Below are 19887 nucleotides of genomic sequence, written 5' to 3' on the forward strand. Positions count from 1 at the left end.
CCATATTTGGTTGCTTAGTATTTTATCTTCTGGGGGTCCTATTATATATATATGTTGGGTCTTTTCTGCTTACCTTGTCTTTATGTCATTTTCTTTTGAATCCTTTTCACCTTTTCCACAATTTATTTTTTAATTTTTACTGAATTTATTGGGGTGATATTGGTTAATAAAATTATACAGGTTTCAGGCATCAGGTTTTTCTTTAGTCTCTTTTATGTTCTTTATTTTTTTTAAATTTTTTCTCTGAAGCTGGAAACGGGGAGAGACAGTCAGACAGACTCCCGCATGCGCCCGACTGGGATCCACCCGGCATGCCCACCAGGGGCGATGCTCTGCCCCTCTGGGGCGTCGCTCTGCCACGACCAGAGCCACTCTAGCGCCTGGGGCAGAGGCCAAGGAGCCATCCCCAGCGCCCGGGCCATCTTTGCTCCAATGGAGCCTTGGCTGCGGGAGGGGAAGAGAGAGACAGAGAGGAAGGAGGGGGGGGGGGTGGAGAAGCAAATGGGCGCTTCTCCTGTGTGCCCTGGCCGGGAATCGAACCCGGGTCCCCCGCACGCCAGGCTGATGCTCTACCGCTGAGCCAACCGGCCAGGGCCGTTCTTTATTTTTTATAAAGCATGATACATTGGGTTTATGAATTCTGTATTCCTTTAGTTTAATCTTCTCATCTGAAATTTTTTCTGATTCTTTCCTAAGCTCTAGCTCCTCTACTTTTGAGTTATGCTAGTCTTTCATATATTCTTTGTATTTCTCTTTTTAATTTATTTTTCAATTACATTTGATATTCAATATTATATTCTTTATTTCTTTTACATAAAGCTATTTCTGTTTTGTGGACCAATCTTCTGTCATTCTTTGATTGACTGGAAAGATGTTTTTCTGCTCCTGATTCCTCTTCCTTATGATAATTGTGTATGGGAGTCACCGTGATCCTTTCTCCTTTACTTACTTCTACTAGAACTGTATGTTCCTGAATGTGGGTGGGTGGGTGTCAGGACAGTTTTTCTGGTGTGCTTGCACTGCTCTAGAGCTCCCTCTTCTGTTTCTATGAACTGTTCGGAAAAAAATGGCCTTATTAGATTTTTTTTTTTTTTTTGGCTCTGTTTCCTTCTTTCACTGTTCTCTGGATCTTCTTTTTCCTTTGCCTCTATTATTCCTGTCTAGTTACTTTAGAATTCACTCCCACATATTTCCACTCAGGACCTTCCCTGCAAGGCCCTGGTTATAAGAGGTCATAAGGTTATAAGGGTCAGCTCCCTACTTTCAGACCTCACCCACCTTCCACCCAGGGACCTGAGAATTGATGTGTGCACAGCTCCTGTCACAGGGGCGGGGCCCAGGCTGGGTTCCAGTGAGTGGATGCTGGTGATTTTGAGGTTCTGCTGTTCTTGGGTCCAGTAGATGCTCAATGCTTCTCTCTTCCTGATTCCACAAGGCCACGTGGTCTTGTAGCTGCTGGAGGTTTGCTCCACCTGTTGTGTTTTCGGATTTGGATATACATTGACAATATAGTTGTTTTTGTTTTTTGTGGAAGTTTTTTGTAGGTGATGCCTATAGTTTTGTTTTTTGCTCTCCTGTTCTGTCTGTTTTTTCCAGAGGGGGTTTGGAGAAGTTAAAATCTACTTGGTTGTTGCATAGATTTCTAATCCTGTCTTCCTGGGATTCTAAACAAAACTATTTTTTCCTAAATTACTTGTTTGTTTTCTAAAAACAATTATTGAGGTGAAATTCAAAGAACATAAACTTAATCATTTTAAAGCGAACAATTCAGTGGCAGCGCGTTCGCACTACTGCGCAACTGCACTCTTCAAGGGAGACCCCTTATCCATTAGTACTCTGCCCTCACTCTCTCCCTGCCTCCCTCCCAGCCACTGGTATTCATTATGAGTACTTCTGTTTCTAACTTGAATTTAGTTAAATTTGATTTTCATATGAGAATCCCATAATGGCCTTCAAAAAGCCTGCAAGAATTAGGGCATGTATGTACAAATATATGCTGGTGGGAGCTTGGTTTCAGGAACTCTGCGTTCAACAAAACCAGCCATCCTAGAGGGGACATTTTACAGACTTCAAGAACAACCACCCTTTTCTCCATGAGTACTTTCTTCAGTGTATGCACACAACTTCTCTTGCTTTTAAAGTAATAAAATTTCCCTTAAGACAACTATACTTTTGATACTCCGGGTATTTTAACTTTGCTGAACTAGAAAAAGGATTTTCAAAGTGTTAGCCATCACGGGCTACATTTTTTTCACCCTAAATAAAATCTGTTTATTGAAAGAGTATACCGAGATGGCCTACTTTAAAATTTATCAGGTTGTATTTTTTTTGTGGCAAAATATACAGTATATAAAATAAAACTTGCCATTTTAGCCATTTTAAATGTATAATTTAGTGGTATGTATTACATTTACAATTTTGTGCAACCATTACCTCTATCTATTTCCAAAACTTTTATCACTGCAAATAGAAGTTCTTCATTCCTGCCTGACCAGGTAGTGGCACAGTGGACAGAGAGTTGAACTGGGACGCAAGACGACCCAGATTCAAAACCCCGAGGTCGCTGGTTTGAGCTTGGGCTCATCCAGCTTGAGTGTATGCTCAATAACTTGAGCACAGGTCGCTGGCTTGAGCCCAAAGGTCACTGGCTTGAGCCCAAGGTTGCTGGCTTGAGCACGGGGTCACTCGCTCCGCTGTAGCCCCCCAGTCAAGGCACATATGAGAAAGCAATCAATGAACCAGCAATCAACAGACAACTCGGATGTCGCAACAAAGAATTGATGCTCCTCATCTCTCTCCCTTCCTATCTGTCCCTATCTGTTCTTCTGATTCTCTCTGTCTCTGTCAAAAAAAAAAAAAAAAAAAAAAGCAGCAACAGCAGCTCTTCATTCCCAACACATACACCAATGAAGACATGGAATATTTTTAATTAAAAACATAATTAGCATTTGTTTGAAAACTAAAATATTATAAATATTGGATCAATGGTAATAAAATATACTCATAGCAATTATAGATAATCAGGAATAATCATGATATAAGATATTAAGTAGAAGGAATTTGTAATGATCTTTTTTGCTTATCTGGGGAAAATAAAACAGTAGAAAACAGCTTGTAGGTGGCAGCACTCAAACGTCCTTTTTACTCTGTTCTTGATTTCATTTGGGGAAACGTATTAGCAGTAGTGAGAAAGAATGCATTCATTACAGCTAGAAGAAAAGGAAGGTACTGGATATAGAGATATCTTTTCACAAGTTTAAAACTATGGAAAGAAATGTCTTCTGTCACATATCACCAGATAAGCACTGAAGAGCTACATGGCCTATGCAGGTCACTTCTCTAAGCATGGTCCCCCCAGCTGTGAGGCAAGGACAGTGAATGTGATGGAGGACTGAACGCGTACACGGAGAGTCTGGGAGAGTGTACATGTGAGTGAACGCTGTTTCCACACGTGGTCCATCTCCCTTGTGCAGCAGTCCAGTGGCACTCAGCCTGCAAGGTCCAGTGCCCGCTCTCCCTGCCGCGGCCCTGCACAGGGGCGTGTCTGCTCCTCCAGGCTGACCTCGGGGCTTTCCTCTCTGCTCACCTACAGCCAGGCCCCCTCTGATGAGGACCAACTGGGCTAGGCCTTGGTCTGAAGGAGTGGTCACATCCTAGGAACCTGGTTGAAAGTGGGTGCTTACCTTTCTGTGGAAATGGATCGTTCCCCTTTCTGGTTCCTGGGGGTATCTTCAGTGTCCTCCTTAATTATCATAATCTAAAATATGTACTCTTTCATTCAGAAATCCTACTGTTGTTGATCCTGAAAACTATCAACATGACTGCACAAACCTATAAAGAAAAAGAGATAGCATTGTTTGTAATAACAAAAATTGAAAGTTGAAAGTGTTCATCAGGGGGGTGGTTAAACCAGTTCTTCCAGTGGATAGAATAGCATTCAGCTGCTACAAGTATGGAAGGAAGATAAAAGATGTACTCAGTATATTGTTATAACAAAGGAACAAGTAACAAAATAACCTGTAAACATGTTTTAAAAAATATGTTCAAGTACACATGTGAGCATGTGTAAGATTTGAAGTTGAGTCAGAGGTGGGATGGGCAGGCTGCTGTGGCTTCCTCACTCTGTTCCTCCGTGGCCTCCCAGACGACTCGCCCTGCTGCCTTGACTTATTTCCTGGCTGAAATAACACGCACACCATCTAATCTCATTTTTTTTTTTTTGTATTTTTCTGAAGCTGGAAACGGGGAGAGACAGTCAGACAGACTCCCGCATGCGCCCGACCAGGATCCACCCGGCACGCCCACCAGGGGGCGACGCTCTGCCCACCAGGGGGCGATGCTCTGCCCCTCCGGGGGGTTGCTCTGCCGCGACCAGAGCCACTCTAGCGCCTGGGGCAGAGGCCAAGGAGCCATCCCCAGCGCCCGGGCCATCCCTGCTCCAATGGAGCCTTGGCTGCGGGAGGGGAAGAGAGAGACAGAGAGGAAGGAGGGGGGGGGTGGGGGGTGGAGAAGCAAATGGGCGCTTCTCCTATGTGCCCTGGCCGGGATTCGAACCCGGGTCCCCCGCACGCCAGGCCGATGCTCTACCGCTGAGCCAACCAGCCAGGGCCACTAATCTCATTTTTTATTTTAATTTAATGGGCACTTCCAAATTATAATATGTTATCATTCGAAGGAGTGTTTCTGGCTAAATATATTTTAGAATTCATTTATTCTCTCCCCCCCCCATCGTGTTGTACCTAGTGATTAGATTCTTAGACTAGTCAACAAAATTCTACTTAACTCAAAAATTCCTTCCATAAATTTAAAATACTAGGAATTTAACAAAGCAACCCAAGGAGAAGACTTACCAGTGTTAACTTAATGCCAGCACTTGAGAGAGCACGTTCATTGCTCCAACAACTATGTGCTGAATGTCTGCTGTGCCTGGCCCTGTGATACCTTTTCTTCAAAAGTTTATTTTTCCAGGGAAAATACCCTCTCAGTTTATAGCCCGAGGCGGGAGGGCATAGGAGGTACCCTCTGGCAGGGTTACCAGGTCCTGGCCATGGAGATCATGCAGGTGCTGGCCCCTCGTCCCTTGTTGTGGGCAGTGCCCAATGCACCCACACTGGGTACATGGGAGGAGATTTAGCTCAGCGTTAGGGCTGGGCATGCCTGGCCAGGAATGATTCAGATCTCTCAAAGGCAGGAAGCTTTGATATACAGCTAAATGTGTTTTCAGAAGGTATTTAAAGTATAAATGATCTTCTGATATAAAACAAGGGGGAAATGGGTGTAGAGTCTGTCTGAGAGGAAATTGCTTTCTCACGGTCATCTGGTCCCTCAGTGAGAGATGACTGCAGATTTCAATGCCAGATTGGGCCCACTGAGTGAAATATTGAGTAACTTGTGCAGTATGTGTTCCCTCCACTTTGTGGAGTGGCTTTGTTCTGCTATCTGAATACAACTGGTGTGGCTAATCGTGCCTGAGCAGCAGGACTGAAGAGGCATGACAGACTCGATTTGGTTGTGTTTGGGGAGATGGCCAGGCAGGGACAAGCCACTGTGATCTCCCACCAGTGAGTCAGGCACAGGATGGGAGCCCAGTCACGTCCCTCCATGCCCACCGGCAAGCTTCCTAGCACGGGCAACCTCCTGTTCCCAGCACAGGAGCTGTGGGCTTGGCGTGAGCATCTTGGCGCTCTGCTGGGAAGGCCACATGGCTGTAGCTGAGGGGTTGCTCCTGAGGACTCCCTTTCCAAAGACATTACTTAAAAGTTGCTTTCTCCACTGTGATAATGGTATTTCCATCTTTGGAAATACCATTAAAGAAAGGTTTTTAAAGACAGGTTAAATTGCTGAGGCATTTTTTTCCTTCAAATATTAGGTGGTCCCAGCTTAGAGTCATTTTGTTTTTATTTGTGATTGAACAGTGGTGCTTTTTGTTAGATACTAAACTCTTCCAAGGTCTCATGCTAACTATTCCTGAAAAGCAAGAACGGAAAAATCTGTCCCTCTGAAATCTGAATTAGAAGCAGCTTTAAAGGAATGATGATGAAGTTGAGTCAGGGTGTGAATTTTGTTTCTCTCTGTTACTATGTCCTTACTTTTCAACATAGCTATCTGAAAAGCTTATAGCATAAACCACTCAAAAGATACCTATTCTAGAAGGAATAAGAGTCTGATATTTGAAGTTTGCTTCAGGGAAAACCCCGAATATTCAGTTAGAACCAAGACTTGATTTTTCTGATTTTGGGGCATTCTTTCTATTGCAGATATTTCAAAGGCCTTGGTTCTAACAGAAATCGGTCCCAAACGTGACCCTGCTACTCTGAAATTGTTCCTGAGCAACATGGAGAGGTTACTCCACGCCAAAGCTCATGGGTATGCCTGCAGTTCCTAGAACAGCCTGGGGCCAAGGGGGAACATGCCAAACACACCATCTTGCTCCAGACTCCTCAAGGACTGAAAGAGGAAAGGTCCCTGTGACAGGAACACACGCAGATGAGGCCCAGGAATGCCGCGTGGTGCTGCATCACCTGGTACATGGCTCATGAGCCAGCTGTTAGGAAACGGACAGGCGACTTTTGTTCCTTTCTGAGCAACTCTGAGAAACCAGCCAGTTCTGTGTGCTTAGGGCCCGTCCTAAACGATGTTACTGTAAACATTTAGGAAAACAAAGCCAAGTGCATTTGAATCCTCTTCATCCCCCATCCTCCCTCTAGATCTGTGCTGTAGCTACTGGCCACATGAGAGTAGAGTTGAAAGTTGAGTTGAAAATTGAGTTCTTTAGTTGTGGTAGCCATGTTCAAGTGCTCACCAGCCAAGGTGGCTAGAGCCCCCTCAGTGCCAAATGTTTCCATCATCTCAGAAAGGTCTATTGGGCAGCACTGCACAGGACCCTCGATTGTGAGTCTAGACCTTGGAAGCCCTGTGGCTCATTTTTCATGACTGGGCTTGCTCGGCAGAGGGGTGTCCGGGTGAGGAAGCATGCACACTGTTCAAAAGCAGTCAGTCTGTGCACGGTGCCGCTCACCCTGCGCTGCTGTCTTTCCTCCAGGGTCCGAGTGATCGGGAGCTCCACCTTGGCACTCTGCCACCTGGCCGCGGGGGCTGCAGACGCCTATTACCAGTTTGGCCTGCACTGCTGGGACATGGCTGCTGCTACCGTCATCATCAGAGAAGCAGGCGGCATCGTGATAGACACCTCAGGTGAGCCTGTCTGCCCTTGGCTTGCCCTGAGTCCCCTGGGATACAGTAGCTGGAAGGAGACTCGGTAACCTCAGGACTGAGTGTCCCTCCCTACCTCGGTCTCTGCTGGTGAGAGGACATTGGAAAGCCGTGGTCTGGCACCTTCCCGCCGGGTGCTGTAGGCGTGAAAGCAGACCCACGGGTCAGACTACACGGCCAGGTAGGGGCAGCACCGCCACTGTGCATGAACATGCATCCGGCAGTTTTCTGAGCCCACAATCCGATGAGCCTGGGGAAGCAGGCGTGGTGTTCCCCGGCTGACAGAGAGGAGGCTGGGGCCCCCACAGCCCTGCGGCTCAAGTTGGGTCAACATGGTGTACACCGCGGGTGCCCGTGAGGTTTCAGAATGCATCCAAAAGGTGACCTGCTGCCACTTCAAGGTTATCACGGCCCAGTGAGTGACCCCCTGGGCAAATGTGACACCCCCTGGCTTCTCTGCCCTGCTATGTCCACTTGGCTTCAGGCAGATGCTCCCCTAATGTGTAGGAACAACCAGTCAGAGGCTGAGTGAAGCCGGGAGTCCTTGTACACCCCGTTCATCATCTTCCAGCCGTTTAGTCCCGAGCCTATTAGCAGAAACACTGGGGTTCCTTTTAACTATTAGACATGCACAGGGGGTCTTTTGTCATTTGATTTCTACTTTTCTCCTCCCTCTCCTTTGAAAGGCCTTAACTGAGCTACCAGAAAAGTATATGGATGAAGAGGGGCCAGCCTTAGGTGGCAGGGCCAGCAGACATTTTCAGACTAAAGATGAGTCTGACGCTGGATTTCCCCCCATGACCCCGCAGCCCTGCATGTGTGCACAGAGGCTCCAGTGAGGCCGTGAGTCCTGCTCTCCCACCAGGAGCACGCCAGGCTTCATCGTTCGCCCCCAGGTGCCTGGTCCCCATAGCAGCTGCATCAGGCTGCCAGTCAGAAAGGCCAACTCCTGGGGCCTCGAGTGCCACCCATGCAGCATGGAGGTTGAGGATGCTCTGACCAGTTATCGGAATCTCAGTCCTGCATGTTAGGCCTCGCCTGCATTCTCCCACGCAGCCTCTAGGACGGCGCTGGTCAGGCACCTCCACTCCCCTCACATTGGGGTGGGACAGCTGCTGGAAGCCATCACCCCCTCTCTGACCAGGCTCACCTCTGGGCCACACTGTGGTCTGGCCTCAAGCACAGCCTGAGAGCTTTGCCTGCCGTGAACTGCACGTGCTGAGCTGTTACCTGAACTGTTCTGCCCTGCCCAGTAACCCGCTGCTCTCTTCTTTGTCCGCAGGCGGACCTCTCGACCTCATGGCTTGCAGAGTGGTTGCTGCAGGGACCCGAGAAATGGCTATGCTCATAGCTCAGGCCTTGCAAACGATTAACTATGGGCGGGATGATGAGAAGTGAAAGGGAGCAGAGGACAGAAACGTGACCCAAGGACTGGTTCTTCCTGGGAACGCTGAAGCTGGCAGCCGACCCCGAGGAGGAAGCTGCCTCGAGCAGCCGGCTGTCACGTCCATTTCCTGCGCTCTTACCCTCCCTGAGGGGAGGTGTTCTGCTGAAGTGTGGTTCTCTGGTTAATCCACATCTTTCCCTGGGATTTGGTGTTTAGCTGGCTTCTTTCTTTAATCCCATATAATCTTTATCAGGTTAGTGCAGGTGGTTCTGACAGGGCCAAAACCCAAATCTCATGACATACACATTGATAATTCAGTCTCGATTAATTTTTTTCCAGAATGCAAATCTCAGGTAATAAGGCTTTAGAACTGCTGATAAAGCAGACTTGTTCTCAGGCCCTCCCCCATGGTACTTAAGAATGCAATAAATCAAAGTATCAATGCTCTGCCTCTCTGCCTCCCTTCGTAAGTGTGCCTGTTTCTCCAAACAACAAGCAAAATCCACAGCTGGCGGTGCATTTAAGACTCTAATGGTGACTGTTAGGAGGCTAATACCAAGACTGGGAAGTATTCTCCTTAGCCAGGGTCCCCCCCCCGATTCCCCCCCGAACCAAACCAGTTGATATAAAGTAAATCAAAGAATACACCTGATGCCTGGCCTGTGGTGGCACAGTGGATAAAGCACCAGTCTGGAACGCTGAGGTCACTGGTTCAAAACCCTGGGCTTGCCTGGTCAAGGCACATATGGGAGTTGATGCTTCCTGCTCCTCCCCTCTGTTTCTCTCTCTTTCCCCTCTAAAAATGAATAAAGTCTTCAAAAACAAATCTCATTAAAAAAAAAGAATGCACCTGATGAGGTGTCAACCTGTTTCACCTTATCTTTGAGTTTCTACAGTACCAGAGGTATTGATCCAGATAGACTGCGTGTTCAGCCAACAAGTAATCTAACGGAATTCTGTTACCTAAAACCACCCTCGCAGGAAAGCCTGGGAACTTCTGTGTGCAGCTCTGGCCTTAGTGGGCTCAGCACTGGCTGCCAGAGTTAGGATAAGGCTGATCACATGTTTGTTTGTGTAACTAAGCAAGGAAGAAGGGACTGTCCAAATGTCACCCAGCAGAGGGGTTAGCATCTGCTGCTAAACTTCTTTTTGGTTGGTAGTTTAAGTTCAAGGGTGTGGGCCGATGTTGGGTTTTGAGGCACTGTGAAGGGATGGTGGGACAGTAAGGACAGCAGGGCACGCTGTCCTTTCATCCTCTGGCCGTCAAGACAAAGTTGGCCAAGCACAGGGGCCACTGACAGAACCTCCACATATAAAGGAGTAGCCAGCCTGACCAGGCGGTGGCGCAGTGGATAGAGCGTCCAACTGGGATGCGGAGGACCCAGGTTCAAGACCCCGAGGTCACCAGCTTGAGCGCAGGCTCATCTGGTTTGAGCAAAGCTCACCAACTTGAGCCCAAGGTCACTGGCTCGAGCAAGTGGTCACTCGGTCTGCTGTAGCCCCCCCCCCCGCCAAAGGCACATATGAGAAAGCAATCAAAGAACAACTAAGGTGTCGCAACGAAAAACTAATGATTGATGCTTCTCATCTCTCTCCGTTCCTGTCTGTCTGTCCCTCTCTATCCCTCTCTCTGACTCTGTCTCTGAAAAAAAAAAAACAACGGAGTAGCCAGAAGGTGTACACAGGGCTCCCTCGTAAATATTTGCACTTATGGACCCATTGGTTGGTGCAGAGGTGTTAGCATCATTCAACAAAAACTCAGATACTGTATTAGTACATATTGAAAGACCAGCTGAATGTGTGGGACTGGCAGCAGGCCTCTAAGTGGTCTGATTCACACTGGCTGCTCCACAGTCCTTCATATCTGTGTTCAGTAGATCCTATCACCCTCCCCCACCCGGAGTGGGGTTACATTGAGGCGAGGAACGGATGTGGATTTAGTGTTTTAACTTTATAAAAGGGACCTGTGGAACAGTTTAGGCATACAGTGGCATTTGGGATTCCAGTGAAATTACTTACAAGGTGAGTGAGTAATGTACTTTTTGGTTTAATGTGACAAATACTGCAGTTAGTTAAGTTCCCTTCAGTCGCTGTTGTTTGTGGGATCCTAATGATAGTGTTATCTTTCCAGGCATTAATAGAAAAAGCCAATAGCGAACAGGCAGGAGGGATAAAGTGTTCAGTGGAGAGGAAGATCTTGATCTGTAATCTTGGATGAACTGTCCACTTCAAGATATCTTCTGCTTCTGGTGGGGAACCTCTCTGGTCAATTTTAACTTCAGATCTCTGGCTGGTATGCAGTTTAAAAGGACACCTGTCCTTACATTGCGACACCTTAGTTGTTCATTGATTGCTTTCTCATATGTGTCTTGACCGCGAGCCTTCAGCAGGAGTAGCCCTTTTCAGTTGACAGCTGTGGACCCAAGGTTAAGGTCCGTGAGGTTTGACTGCCATCAGGTTACTGGGGAGAACCTGGTCGTCGTTCCTTCTGAGGAGATTCAAGGGCAGTCGTTCTTAGATGTTTCCAGAAGACCCACTTTCCAGTTCTAAGTTGATTGAAGTCTCAATCTTCTGTAGTTTCCTCTACCTGATGGAAAGACACTTTGGCATAATGCAGTAAAACTTGACAATATTGAGTCATATCAGTTTATGAGTACAGGAGACACAAATGGTTTAATCATCAAAGGCATAGGTCTTCCTATTGCTATTTTGTAAGGTGTTAATTTTTACTGTCCCATAGGTGTTGATCTAATTCCCATCAAAATCAGTGGTACAACTTTTTTTGGCTCGGGCAGTCCAGTTGATTCTGTTAATCTAGCTAGCTTTAGTTTTAAGTTACCATTGTAACTTAAATTGACCGGATGACTGAGGATGGTAAGGACGATGGTAATGCCATTTTGTCAGCAGTGCCTTATTTAATTGTTTAATTATTTATCTGATGAAATGAGTTCTCCTCATTGGAGGTTTCTCTGAAGATACTCCATAAAGGAAATATTTTCTAAGATTTTCTTAGTCATGATTATGTCAACCTTTCTGCATGGGAAGGCTTAGTCCATCCTGAGAATATACTTACAAACCCATTGAGGAGGCAGTGAAATGCAGTCCACTTGTGTGGTCCATTTGTAGGTGTTCAGATGGCCCGCTAGGTGGTGGGAATGCTCTGATACCTTAATGATTCTTCCAGGTCTGGGTATTGGACAAATCAGATGTTGGTCATAAACCAATTTTGCAACCTGAGAGCAGTCACCTCACCGATATTTTTTCATAATTTGGATCATATTATCTGTGCTATGATGAGTTGTGGGATGTAGACATTTTATTAATGGCATTTTTTTTTTAAAACAGGGACAGAGAGTCAGAGAGAGGGATAGATAGGGACAGACAGACGGGAACAGAGAGATGAGACGCATCAATCATTAGTTTTTCGTTGCGCATTGCGACACCTTAGTTGTTCATTGATTGCTTTCTCATATGTGCCTTGACCGTGGGCCTTCAGCAGACCGAGTAACCCCTTGCTCGAGCCAGCGACCATGGGTCCAAGCTGGTGAGCTTTTTTTTTGCTCAAGCCAGATGAGCCCGTGCTCAAGCTGGCGACCTCAGGGTCTCGAACCTGGGTCCTCCGCATCCCAGTCCGACCCTCTATCCACTGCGCCATCGCGTGGTCAGGCTATTAATGGCATTTTTAAGGACTCAGGAGGCTGTCTGAGTTCTCAGTAAGTCCTCATTTAATGTAAAATTTACACCCTTGTTGGTCCCAATATTGTTATTCTAGCGCAGGTACCTGATTTGTCCTTTATATAAATTATAAATAATTTGGTTGGAATCAATCATTCAAGTTACATACTGGGACAATCTGAGTGCTGGCTGATTTAGAAGGGAAGTCTAGAACATTTTCCTTGAAAAACAGGTTCTGTTTTTCTAGTATGAGCTTCAATTTTAATGATTGCAATTCAGGTAGGTAATAGAATGTCAGCGAGCAATTCATTTACCTGGAATCCAGTGACTAGGTTTCCAGTGGAAGTGAGGAACTTGGTTTCTGTAACATACCAGTCGTGACCACCCTCAAGGCACATCTGCTCTGAGAAGAAATGTTTCCTGCTTTCCCCCTGGGTGGCTGACCGGCCTGAGCAAAGGCCTGTGGTTCTGGTTGAGCAGACTTAAGTTGGGGAAAGATGCCCCTTTCTCGAGTAGTTCATATGAAGTTGTCAGCATACCCTGCTTGATATTTCCCGTCTGCATTCTTAGCATAGGACCCCCAACAAAGCACATCCAATCTAGGTGTTCTGATGGTGTGTCCTGTAAGTCAATGCTCTGGAATTGAGCTCCTATAATGATCACTGTGACACACATCTATCCAGTGATCTGCGCCATTGTCAGGCAAGGGTCATTGGGTAGCAGGGTTGAGCAAGTTGCAGTACTTAAAATAGAGGTTAAAGGTGAGAGGAGAAAGATCTCATAAGATGTTAGTTTACTTGCTGAAAAATGTAGCATCTGATCGGAGTTTATAATAGACTCAACAGCGTGAGGTCCTTGTAAGTACAAGTCATCTTCAGTCCCCGTCCAGCTGAGACTCCCACCGGTCTAGCTGCTGCAGCTGCTCAGGCCGAATGGGAGCCGAAGGAAGTTCTGTATCTGGTCTCCTCTGTGCTCTTGTGTTGGAACTCCCAGAGCCTCGCTATCACACTTGTGGACAAATAGGTGAGAGGTGTCGTATACTCGGGGCTCCTAGGGCTGAAGTTTGTTGCAGAGCTCATTCAAATTGACTAGGGTCTTGCTCAGGATTATCTTCCCACGGTAAGGGCTCTGGAATTGAGCTCCTATAAGCTCATATGGGGAGAGGCGATCAGAACAATTTGGAACCCGAGGTATACAATATCCTGCAAATGCAAACAAACTCCTTAATTGTTGTTTAGTTGTAGGTCTGGGGAAGTTCTGGATGACCTTTATTCTTGCAGGTGTGAGGGAAATGCCTTCTCCAGCCCAATCCTGTCCTAGGTAGTAGGCCTTCTCTTTTGAGAGTTGGACTTTCTCCTTGGAGGCCTTATGGCCTTTTCAAGCTAATTACTGCCATGGATAAATCTAATTCTGAGTCCTCCCTTATAGGGGAGCAGAGCAGTAAGTCATCTACATACTGAATGCTCGTAGAGTTCTTAGGGAACTGTAAGTTGTCAAGTCTTGATGTAAAACCTCCGAAAAAGAGCGTGGGGCTTCAGTGAGCGTGGGGTTTAATTTAACTCAGGAGAAATGTCTCTAGGGTTGTTTTTAATTTTTCCAAGTGAAGGCAAATTGATATTCTCCTTGTCGATTGTGATATTAAAGAAAGAGTAAAGATCCATCACTGGGAACCATTTAGAGTCTAGGTACATTAGGTAACAAGGTATTGGGTTTGGAACTAGAGGGAACCTGAACATCATCACACTTGTCATTTGCATGAGCTCTGCATAAATCTCTAGCTCTGTTTGGTTTTCTGATGGGTAAGATCGGAGTATTACAGGGACTAGTGCAGAGTTATAAATCCTGCGTAAGTCAGTCTTCCACAGTTAATGAGAGCCCTGGAGCAGCTTCTGATTTCAGTGAGTATCAGGGCAGTTTAGGCAGGGCCATGAGTGATGTGTTTGGATTATGATGCGTTCAGCACCTTTAATTCTACCTGTCAGTTGAGGAAGGGGCCATAGGCATTCAGGCACTTCTGAGAAGCGGCCTTTCCCACTGTGGAGTCTCCATCTCATCGGTTCCTGCTTGCAGAGAGCAGGGCCACTCCGGTTAAGGTGGGTTAAGAAATTCTAAGATCATTTCTCCTGAGTTAAATTTTATATGACTCCTCAATTTAGAAAGCAAATCTCGTTCTGACAGGTTTACAGGCCAGAGTCACACAGAAGGAAAGTATCGTTTCCCTAGTATCATTTAGACTAGTCTAGACACGGACACCCTTTCAGAAAATTTGCTTAGAAGCTCCCGCTGTGGAAACACCTGACTCGGAGGATTTGCTGTTTCATGAGACCGGGGTTTACTGTAGATAAAGTGGCTCCAGTATCCACAGACGGTACAGGAGTCTCCGTTCACTTTTGTCTCCGTTTCCGCTGAGCACTGAGGGGCATCACAGGGGCAGGGGATTTACTGGAGGGTCCCCCAAAGCCCCATCGATGCTTATTGTTACTTCAGGATTCAATTTTCAAGGACTATTCCTGATAGAAAACCATCTGGATTAATAGGTGGAGGTCTATTAAGTGATAGGTTTGGGAAGGGGCATTCCTTTTCCAGTGCCCTGATAGTTTACAAGGGAGGCTGGCCCTTTGGAGACAGTATTCCGAAGTGGAGGACCGGTAGGTTCTGGTCTGAACTGTGTTCATGGAAGTCCCTCAGCCCCTGGAGTTGTAACTGCAAGGCCTTAAGTTTATCGGCTTTTTATTTTTATCTTGCTGTAAGTCTTTTTCTTTTGTTCAAAATGCTCAACTAGTGCTGTTAATTCAGCAAGAGAGGTGGCTTCCCAGTCCAGCTTGTGTCTGTGTGTGTGTGTGTGTGTGTGTGTGTGTGTGTGTGACAGAGACAGAGAGAGACAAGTAGGGACAGACAGACTGGAAAGAGAGATGAGAAGTATCAATTCTTTCTTGTGGCTCCTTAGTTGTTCATTGATTGCTTCCTTATATGTGCCTTGACCAGGGGCTACAGCAGACCGAGTGACCCCTTGCTCAAGCCAGCGACCTCGGACTCCAGCTGGTGAGCCTTGCTCAAACCAGATGAGCCGGTGTTCAAGCTGGCGACCTCGGGGTCTTGAACCCGGTTCCTCCGGGTCCCAGTCCAACGCTCTATCCACTGTGCCACCACCTGGTCAGGTCCAGTTTGTGTCTCTTTATTGGCTACTTAGTTCAGGCTGGAGGCCACTAGTGACTAAGGAAGTCAGGGTATTTCTGTGCCTGTACATAATAAAGAAGCCCAGTATGTCTAAAAAACATTTCCAGTCTTGTAGTCTGAGACTGGTTCATCTTTTTTTGTTTTCAAGATTGAATAATAGACCACTCAGCCCCTTGAGGAAACACCTTATTGATACTCCCAAGTCAGTCTCAGGCTGTTTTTCTCTGTGTTCTGGGCCGCCCCGGGCAGAGCGGTGAGTGTGTGGGTCTTCAGTATCACCCCCAGGGTCTTTCCATTTGGTGACTTCTGCCACCTGTTTTCAGGTAACTCAAGGTCCTGAAATCATGAATAAATTAGTAGAGATCTGGGAGCCCTGGATTGTAAACTCTTAATTAGAGTTCTAAATTTCTTATAAAGTTTTTAAGAATTCTCTTTAGGGTTTGGAAAATCTGTGATGGTTGTAAGTTCATCCCTTTGAGCATGGAGAAAAGATGGTCACATCTGGTATCCCAGGCTGAGCAGGAGGCCTCACTTTAAAAGATGTTTGACATCGGCCCTGGTGGTTGGCTCAGTGATAGAGCGTCGGCCCAGATGTGTGGAAGACCCGGATTCGATTCCCGATCAGACCATCTGCTCCACCTCTCCCCCTCTTCTTCTGTCTCTCTCTTCCCACCCCACAGCCATGGCTCCATTGGAGCAAAGTTGACCCAGGCGCTGAGGACGGTTCCATGGCCTCTGCCTCAGGGGCTAGAATATCTCCGATTGCAACAGAGCGATGCCCCAGATGGGCAGAGCATCACCCCCTGGTGGGCATGCCGGGTGGATCCCAGTCAGGTGCATGCGGGAGTCTGTCTCTCTGCCTCCCCGCTTCTCACTTCAGAAAAATACAAAAAAAAAAATATGTTTGACCACTACCTCATCTTCAGAGAGAAAAGCAATTGGTAAAGGGACTGGTCGGTTTAGGCTATTTCGGGGGAAGGGGAGGTGCAGTCAGAGCAGTCAGGGCCAAGTCAGTGCACACTCAGATTCACCATCAGCTTGTTGCTTAAGCTTTTTGTATGCCTTTCATCAAAAAAATATTTTAAAGAAACAATTTTTGATTCATACTTTCTTAGAAGTTTCTGCATACCAATAAGAAATGTGTCCCATTGTTCTGGGGAAATTTGGAACCCTTTCCACTCTAAAGCATCTTGTAAGTTTATCAGGTAAACATCCCCATGATGGCAGGTCACTCCCGGGGCTTTTGGAGTCTTCAGATCCTGCCTCCGACACCAGAACTGTTAAGAGGTAAACTGAGGCATAATTAAATTTTAGGAACTCATTTGAAAAAAATTGTATTTGAATCAGGCAGCACAAAACCAGAAGTGGTTAGACACTGTCTGTGGGAGAAAACCTTTATACAGAAAAAGGCAGAAGCAAAGTAAAAAGATATCAATTAGCTGTAGCTGAAAACCTAGTTGGCTGTTTGTGATCAGTTGTTCTTAGGTTTTGCTTTCACACCTTGACGTATTTACAGGCTTAAGTTCTGGTTTGCTTACATAGGCGCTGTGGCATTCAAGCCACCACAGTGTAGTGGCTTCCTTGTTTCATTCATTTAACACGTTACTATTTAAAATTCAAGACAAGAGTCAGACTGAAGAAAAACTAGTAACTCAATCAAAAACAAACCTCTGAAATTGTTGTTTTGTGGTCCACTTATTTAACAAAGAGAAACTGTCAAGTATTTTCTGGGCCTTATTTTTTTCCTCTGTAGGAGGTAGAATTATAAAAATACGAGCCTGACTGGTGGTGGCGCAGTGGTTAGAGCATCGACCTGGGATACTGAGGGCCCAGGTTCGAAACCCCAGGGTCGCCAGCTTGACCATGGGATCCCATGGTCACTAGCTTGAGCCCAAAGGTCAATGGCTTGAGCAAGAGGTCACTGGTACAGCTGGAGCCCCTGGTCAAGGCACGTATGAGAAGCAATCAATAACTAGTGACACAACTACGAGTTGGTGCTTCTCATCTCTCTCCCTGCCTGCCTGTCTGTTTCTCTTTCTCTGTTTCCCTCCTGCAGCCATGGCTCAATTGGTTCAAGCATATTGACCCCGGGCACTGAGGATGGCTCCATGGATCCTCTGCCTCAGGCACTAAAAATTGCTCAGTTGCTATCATGGCCCCAGTGGGCAAAGCATCAGCCCCAGACAGGTTGCCGGTGGATCCTGGTCGGGGCACGTGCAGGAGTCTGTCTCACTATCCCCCCTCCTCTCACTTGAAAAAGAAGTAAAAAACAAAACAACTGACTGGAAGACCTGTCTCTTCTCCCATGGCACCCTCTATCCACGCCCCACCCTCCACCTGAAGGCCAACCAACTGCAGCAGCAGAAGGAGCACTGGCTCTGGGGTCCACGACGTAGTCCTAACCCAACTTCCTCCTGCCTGGCCTCATGCCACGGGTGCCACCCCCCCAAGTTTGTTGAGGGGCTGTCTGAGGTGTATGCCAGGAGCCACTGCCAGTGACACTCAGTGCATAACAGCTCCTCACCAGCACACAGCTCTGTCTCAGCTTCTCCTGGGGGCCGACAGCCAGGAGCACTCTGTGCCCAACAGCAAGACCTGGCTCCAAGCTCGGTGCACGTTCAGGACACTGTTCAACGGGTGTCCCATGGCTGCTTAATGAATAGAACGAATCTGACCAGCCAGAGATTAGCAAATAGTTTTTCCCTAACTACTGTTTATGAAAATATGATATTAAAAGAATGTTTTGGCCCTGGCCGGTTGGCTCAGTGGTAGAGCGTTGGCCTGGCGTGCAGGAGTCCCGGGTTCGATTCCCGGCCAGGGCACACAGGAGAAGCACCCATCTGCTTCTCCACCCCTCCCCCTCTCCTTCCTCTCTGTCTCTCTTTTCCCCTCCCGCAGCCAAGGCTCCATTGGAGCAATACAGCCGGGCGCTGGGGATGGCTCCTTGGCCTCTGCCGCAGGCACTAGAGTGGCTCTGGTCGCGACAGAGCGACGCCCCGGATGGACAGAGCGTAGCCCCCTGGTGGGCGTGCCGGGTGGATCCCGGTCGGGCGCATGCGGGAGTCTGTCTGACTGCCTCCTCGTTTCCAGCTTCAGAAAAAAAAATGTTTTGTCTCCCCATGAATCCCAGTGGACTGGCACCTACTCCTGCCCAGTCTGTATCCTGTGTACCTGTCACACAGGAAGTGCACCAGCTCCCGCAGGCCTACCTCTGACCATCTGGCGGTTTTCAACTGGGTCACATTCTGGTGAGGAATGGCTTGCTGAGGGTGGGGACATTCGTGCCTTTGGAACCTTAGACTTTAAGGAGCCTGAGGAAATTCTTTCAAGTACTCACCTTACTCTGTGGGAACAATTTCATGTGTTCCTATTTTGGGAGCTTCTAGAATCGGACAGGGAAGGCATCAGCAGTACCCTTGGGAGTCTTGGGATTCTAATTGTGAAAAACACCTAATATTTTATTTGTGTGTGTGTATGTGTGTGTGCATGCGTGTGTGCTGCATGCACACCTGTACATGCATGTTATCTGTTACAAGCCATGTTCAAGTTAATTTGGGGTAACTAAAATATGTAAGCACTTAGCTAAGGCTTACTGAATGAAGTTAGTTTTAACAAATTTCGAAGGTTAGTGATATAAATGGAAAACCATTATTCCTGCTGAGGCAATGAGTGTGTAGATTCCTGGTGGGGGAGCGAGCAGAACAGGGCTCAGACTGACGGGGAACAACTGACCAAGAGGAAACTTGGGTTATAAATAGTTATGTAAGGAAATAGGACAGGTGGTCAGTTTAATTCTCTAAATTGTATGGTTTTGGAGAGGCTAACAATAGGAAAAGATTACAATTACTACTTGTATTTTAAACTGCTCAAGTGAGTCTCTTCCTAAACTTTTCTCCACCCTGCTGAACCTCCCCACATCTTCGCGGAACAGGCTTCTCTCTCCAGGTGCTCGATGGAGTTAAGTAAACACTTAATAACTTGGATGTGAAACCCCAAAGATGTGAGCTTCAAGAGCTGTAAAAAAAAGGGGGGGAGTGTTTTTCCATTGCCTTAATAAAGAACCTGGTTAATGTCTTATACCTCAACAGACTTTAGATATTTATCTATGAGACCATCAGTTTATACAGAAATGCCAGGGGTAAAAATAAATTGTATTAATATGTTAGGAATCCATGCTCAAAATAAAATTGTCCCACTGTCCTTAAAGTGATTGTGTCCATATGAAATATATGTAAAGGCAGTTGTTAATAAAAGCAAGCAGAAGACCTCTGCTCTCTGGATTTTCCAAGCTTTCTGAAATGCTTGGAACAATGCATTCTAACCATGCAGTTAGAACAACCACGGTGTTCGCAGCACTTTTACCACTGGGTTCAGTGTGGATGGTGCTGGACGTTTGGTACCCTGACAGTGCTAATTTAAAAAAGTTTTTCCTCTAT

General features: G+C 46.7%; 1 protein-coding gene across 1 annotated transcript in view; it reads left to right on the plus strand.

Annotated features, from left to right (window-relative positions):
* Positions 1–9046, plus strand: part of IMPA2 (inositol monophosphatase 2) — a 46071-nt gene extending 37025 nt beyond the window's left edge. Inside the window, exons 6-8 of the mRNA XM_066246700.1 lie at positions 6258–6366; positions 7043–7194; positions 8495–9046. Of these exons, the coding sequence (XP_066102797.1) occupies positions 6258–6366; positions 7043–7194; positions 8495–8610 (377 nt within the window). The 3' untranslated portion in view covers positions 8611–9046. The remainder of the gene's footprint in view (positions 1–6257; positions 6367–7042; positions 7195–8494) is intronic.
* Positions 9047–19887: the final 10841 nt, after the last annotated feature.

This window comes from Saccopteryx bilineata, chromosome 11, assembly GCF_036850765.1.
Source record: "Saccopteryx bilineata isolate mSacBil1 chromosome 11, mSacBil1_pri_phased_curated, whole genome shotgun sequence".
NCBI lineage: Eukaryota > Metazoa > Chordata > Mammalia > Chiroptera > Emballonuridae > Saccopteryx > Saccopteryx bilineata.